General features: G+C 45.5%; 1 protein-coding gene across 1 annotated transcript; it reads left to right on the top strand.

The window, feature by feature from the left end:
• Positions 1 to 1,170: 1,170 nt before the first annotated feature.
• LOC130019362 (uncharacterized) lies at positions 1,171 to 4,562 on the top strand (the record flags this gene model as incomplete). Its single annotated transcript, XM_056109979.1, is given in 4 exon segments — positions 1,171 to 2,271; positions 2,273 to 2,326; positions 2,328 to 2,414; positions 4,398 to 4,562. Coding segments are annotated over 4 exon segments (1,407 nt in total), but the record flags the coding sequence as incomplete, so codon positions are not given.
• Between the last annotated feature and the right edge of the window lie 1,273 nt (positions 4,563 to 5,835).

Here is a 5,835-nt window from a genome sequence, read left to right as displayed (position 1 = left end):
TAGTCGTCGATTTGCTCGAGCAGGCGCCAGTAACGTCTCCACTTGTCCCTGTCGCGTGCTAGTGTAGCCCAATGGCATCTGTTCGCTCTGGGAACATGAAGAGTCCCAAACCTATCGTTCATGACCTTGATGAAGAAGTCTGACCATCTGGTTAGGTGGGCAGCCACGCGGTCTTTTGACATCCCCTGGAATCCAGTCGGTAACAGCTTTAGTCCAGGGGTCGTCTTTAAATCCCATTACGTGACCAGCCCATCTGATTTTTGACACCTTGGCAAATGAGACAGCATCTCTGATTCTTGATCGTCAACGGAGGTCGGAACTCCGGATTCTTTCTCTCATTTGAGTGAAACGTGATATTCCAAGCATAGCTCTTTCTATTCTTCTTTGGGAAACCTGAATAGCGTTCTCATCCTGTTTGCGTAGGGCCCAGGTCTCTGAGGCATATGTTAATGCACGAAGAACAGTGGAATCAAAGAGATGATGTGCCTGGAGCCGGAGGTTCTTCGTCCTCTTAGTTATTTCTTTGACGTTCTTGAAGACGTTCCAAGCCGCTCTCTTCCTCCTGCGCAGCTCGGGTGCCAGGTCATTTGTCATGTTGACTTCTCGACCTAGGTACACATAGCTGTTGCATTCGGAGATGGTCGTTCCGTGGAGAGCGAATGGGGCATCAGGAACGAGGCTGTTTCTCATAAACATTGTCTTCGTAAGATTCAGCTGTAGTCCTACCTTTCCACACCCACCGTCAAAGTCGGCCGGCATTTGTGCCGCTTGGCTGATGTTTGGTGTTATTAAAACAATGTCATCAGCAAAGCGGAGGTGGTGTAGTTGCCGACCATCTATCTTCACTCCCATTCCTTCCCATTCCAGTCGTCGCATGATGTTCTCGAGGGTGGCACTGAAGAGTTTCAGTGAAATGGTATCACCCTGCCAAACCCCTCTCTTGACATCGATGATCACTTCTTTATAGAATGGTGAGATCCTGGTAGTGGATCCGTAATACAGCTCATGTAGGATCTTGATGTATTGGGCTTGAATGCCCTGATTGGCTAGGGCTTCAATGACCGCTTCTGTCTCAACAGAATCAAAGGCCTTCTTTAAATCAATGAATGTTAAACAGAGCGGCATCTTGAACTCCCGAGAAACCTCAATGAGCTTGGTTATCGTGTGATCGTCTGTACTTTCAATGTACGTACGCTAGCATCAGATGCATCCATTGAGGACCTGATGGTACAAGAGCGAATGATCAAGTATGACATCATTGGTCTGACCGAGACTAGAAGGCACAAATCTCACCATGCCGTTTTCGACACTGGAGAAGAACTGTTCCTCGGAACATGCGATAAAAGAGGTGTCGGAGGCGTCGGTGTCCTTGTCAACACAAACTTGGCCATGAGCATTGATTCATTCGAATGCCTAACAAACCGAATCGGACGTTTATATTTGAATAGATGTGGCTCACTGCCTGCAGTTTCTATCTTCGTTGTCTATGCAACAACATCTCATTATGATGAAAGAGAAATCGAGAAGTTCTACACGGAGCTGGAGAAGTTCTATAAAGAAGACCACACCTTCTACAAGATCATTGTGGGTGATTTTAATGCCAAGATAGGACCGAGAAGATCAGCTGAAGAACTTCACATCAGGACCCATGGCCTAGAATGGAACGAACAGGGTGAGAGACTGTCTGAGTTCATCATGTTGACCAAGACCATCCATGGTAACTCACAGTTCCAGAAGGCAGAATCTAAACGTTGGACATGGGAGTCTCCTGGTGGACGATTCCACAACGAAATAGACCACATCATATTCAATCGACAGTTTTGCCTGACTGATGTCGCTGTTGTCCCAAAATTTCGAACGGGATCGGACCACCGTCTCCTTCGTGCAAAATTCTACTTCACAGAGCGGGGAGAAAGGGCTGCAAAGTTCAAAAAGAGAACTGCCAGAACGACCACCAACTGGGAACTCTTTGGCACTATTGTGGCAACATGGGAAGACGCCATTGTTGACAACATTGACAAGGAATACGATCGACTGGTACAGCACCTCCATGAATGTGCGAGGAACGCCAAGAGAGAGACAGCCACAAAAAAACGCCTGTCTACGAAAACTCTTGAGCTAATTCTCCAGAGTGGTTTGGCTCATGCCTCAGGCAACTGCAAGCTAACATCCGAGCTCGCAAAGCAGTGCAGAGATGCGATCAAGGAAGACTTCAAAGAGAGAAGAGCGGAAGTGCTGGTAGATGCGGCAGAAGCTGGGAAAAGTATTCGTTCGTAACGCCCGCCTGTCCTTCACCAACTACAAGACCAAGATGACTGCCCTCCGACGTCCTGATGGATCCATCACATCCTCCAGAACGGCAATGGAGAAGATTATCCATGACTTCTACTCAAATCTCTTCGATAGCCATGTCCACTTGCCGACATACCAAATTCCACAGGATGGATATGTCGTTCCCAACGTTCTTCCTTCCGAAATCCAACACACCATTTCATCGGTAAAGAAGCAAACAGCACCCGACCCAGACAAGGTCAGACCTGAACACCTGAAGAACCTGCCGTCAGTACTCATCAATACACTGGCTCGGCTCTTCACTCGCTACCTGTCTGAATGCAAGGTTCCATCCCAATGGAAAACCAGCAGGACCATACTAATTTCTTAAATGTCACTGAAATCAACAGTATTTTAAAAAATCATCTTCATGGGTCAGAGACAGAGCTGACTCACACATGCACTCTCATTCCCCAGGCTTGTCAGATTTTGTAAGGGCTGGACACAGCGTCCCATTCATCTCTGCATCCATCTCAGCGTTCACATCAGTGCTCGGTTCACTCTATTGGTGAGAGCTCTGTCTTCGTTTGTTCTGTGTTGCTTAGAGGAGAAAAAACGAAATGCTGAATCATTTCTCCCTAGCAATTAGTTTTGCAAGCTATTCGCTCATTTCTCAGGTCCTACGGAGAATACTCTCCTAGTGATTTATCAACAGGAAAAGACAAAATCAAGAGTGTGAACCATAAAAAATAAGGCCAGAAAGCAAGAGTTTAATACTTTGTATTAAATAATAGAATGTCCATGTGTAATACCTGGTATTCTCTACAAGGATTTTAAAAAAAACTTATAGAAGACATAAAAGACAGCCTTTGCTGAGTACTCTGACAATGTGAATTTTGAGAACTGATTATGGTTTAAGAGGGGGAAATAAGGGGAAAGAGGAAATAAGGCGGTGTAGGGCTGGGCTAGGGATAAATCATGTGGTGCTATGGATTCAACCCAAGGCTCCTATATCCAAAGCATGCACTCTAAGGCTTTTGAGTCATCTCCTTGGCCCAGAAAAATAAAAACTAATCAACAGCTAAGATACTTGCTCTGCTTCGAATAGCATTACCCACCTTCCCAAATTTCTCTTTTATGGGGGTTTGCTGGGACTCCACCAGACAGTGCTCAGGAGTCATCCCTGGCTCTGTGCTCAGCAATGATCTCTGATAGTACTCAGGGGCCCATATGTGGTGCTGGAGATTTAAACTAGGATTGGCAGCATGCAAGGCAAGCGAGGATCTTACCCACTATACAATGTCTTGGGGCCTTTCTCCAAATTTTTATGTTGACAAACTCAACTTGATGGTTTCTGAAGGTGGCACATCTGGGAGGCATTTAAGTCCCAAGAGTGGCATCCTCATGAATGGGCACAGTGCCCTTGGTGGGCTAGCAAGCTCCATCCCATTCCTGCAATGTGAGGGCTCAGTGCGACTATCTAAGCACCAGGAAGTGATCCCTCACCAATCCGTGGGTGGAATTCCCACCTCCAGAAGAGCAACAGCATTCTTGTTTATGAGCCCCCTAAGTCAGATGATGGTTTTGTTATATAGTTGCTTGAATGTTCATTTCAATGAACAACACTGAAATGCAAAGATTTGGGGGATTTTCAGGTTTCTTTTTTCTTGTTTTGAATCACCATGAGACACAGTTACGAAGCTTTCATGTTTGAGTTTCAGTCATACAATGATCGAACAAGCATCCCTCCACCAGTGCACATTTTCCACCACCAATATCCCCAGTATCCCCCTCCCCCTACATCCCAACTCTGCTCCTGCCTCTATGGCAAACAATTTCCCCCATCCTCTCTCTCTCCTTTTGGGCATTGTGGTTAATACAAAGACTTTGATCCCACCTATATATGAACTAAGAGTGTATAGGATTTCAGAGTACAGAGCAGCCCTGCAGAACTTATATAAACATAATAGGTACTGCCACTTATACCATAATACATTCCCCCCAAATATTCCCAAAATACATATCTTACAAAATAAGCAAAAAGGAGGAAAACTAAGACTTAGTACCACATAAAATGCATAAAATATGCATTCTTAGTGGATTGCAATATCTCTCTCAATTTCTAGGAAAGGAAGAAGCATGAAAATGTGTTCATTTACCACAGGAAGCATGACGGTGGGCCTAAAGGAAACCGAGGTCAGAAAGAGCCCAAGGCGTTCAAAGATGCTTCCAATGCAGAAGCCCAGGCTGGATCCCTGGAACCCAACATTCCCAAGCACCACCAGGTGTGACGCCTGAGCACAGTATCCAGGGGAAAGAAAAGGAAATGAAGGAGGAAAGGAGAGAAGGCAAAAGGCAAGGAGAAGAGAGTGGGGATGATGGGGGATGGGGAGGGAAAGTGGAAAAAAAGGGAAAGGGAAAGGCAGGGGAGAGTTGGGGGTGGAAGAGCAAATACACATGACAGTAGAGAATTCATGGAATATTCTCACTAAATCTAGAGCTGCACACCCTACACTGTCTCTGCCATTGAGACTCACAGAATCTGTAATCTGGGTAAAGCGATGACAAGACTTACACTTTAAATTGTAAGATATCCCTTTTCACTGTCAAACACTTGTCTCAAAAGACTAACAACTATATACTCTGAAAAAAATGTGTTTACTTTGGCACGGACTCATTTTTTCAAATCTAAATAAGTGGGAATTCATGAATTCAAAATTAAACATGCCCTTTTTTCTTCTTCCCTCCCAACACCCCAAGCAACACGCTCCAAACCCTCTTCTCACCCCACCTGCTTTCCAGATTCAGCCAAAGGATCACTTACTTAGCTCCATTTTTAGAAAGCAGAACAAGAAGCCAGGAGAACTGGGTGAAAAGTCACTGCAAGGGCTTCTCTTGTTAAAGGGTGTTGCTTTATGCCAGTTCAGTTCTCCAGCTCATCAGGGACAGATGGAGAAATTCCAGCTTGCCAAATGTTTATTATATGCGCAGATGGACTATTTCGGTTTGGACTCTCTTATTCTCTTTCCCATTCGGCTGACCTGGAGAGGCATGCTTGCTCCTCTAGGCCTTTGCCCTGTGGAAGGCAGACTCCTCCGGCAGAGTCCCTCACTGTCTCCCCAGTGCTCTCTTCATCCATGGTGTGCAGGCTCTCACTGGCCTTCCCTCCCTAGTAACTGCACCTGAGAGCCTCCAGCTGGTCAAACGCAAAGGGAATCAAAGCCTGGGGGCTTCTGGTGAGCTCAATTTAAACACAGTTCCTGAGGGCGCCCCTAGAAATGCACACCCCAGACCAGCTGAGGCAAAAGTGAAGCTGTTTCTGGAGGTGTTCCAGAGACAAGAAGAAGGGAGCCAACAACTGTCAGCTTTACAACAGCTTTACTATCTCGTTCGAAACGGCCAACTACAGAAGATGAGCTAGAAATAAACTGATGGAATTTGCTAGCAGATTTGTAGAAGTGAGTAATCATATGCACAAATGATTACTATAAACAGTAAGTGCTGGCTTCGTTTCTGTGCAATTTTCATTCTTGAAAACTCTGAGCAAACAGATGTCATAAATCT

Source organism: Sorex fumeus, unplaced genomic scaffold (assembly GCF_029834395.1).
Source record: "Sorex fumeus unplaced genomic scaffold, SorFum_2.1 ptg000008l, whole genome shotgun sequence".
NCBI lineage: Eukaryota > Metazoa > Chordata > Mammalia > Eulipotyphla > Soricidae > Sorex > Sorex fumeus.
This window is presented reverse-complemented; position numbering and strand designations above follow the sequence as displayed.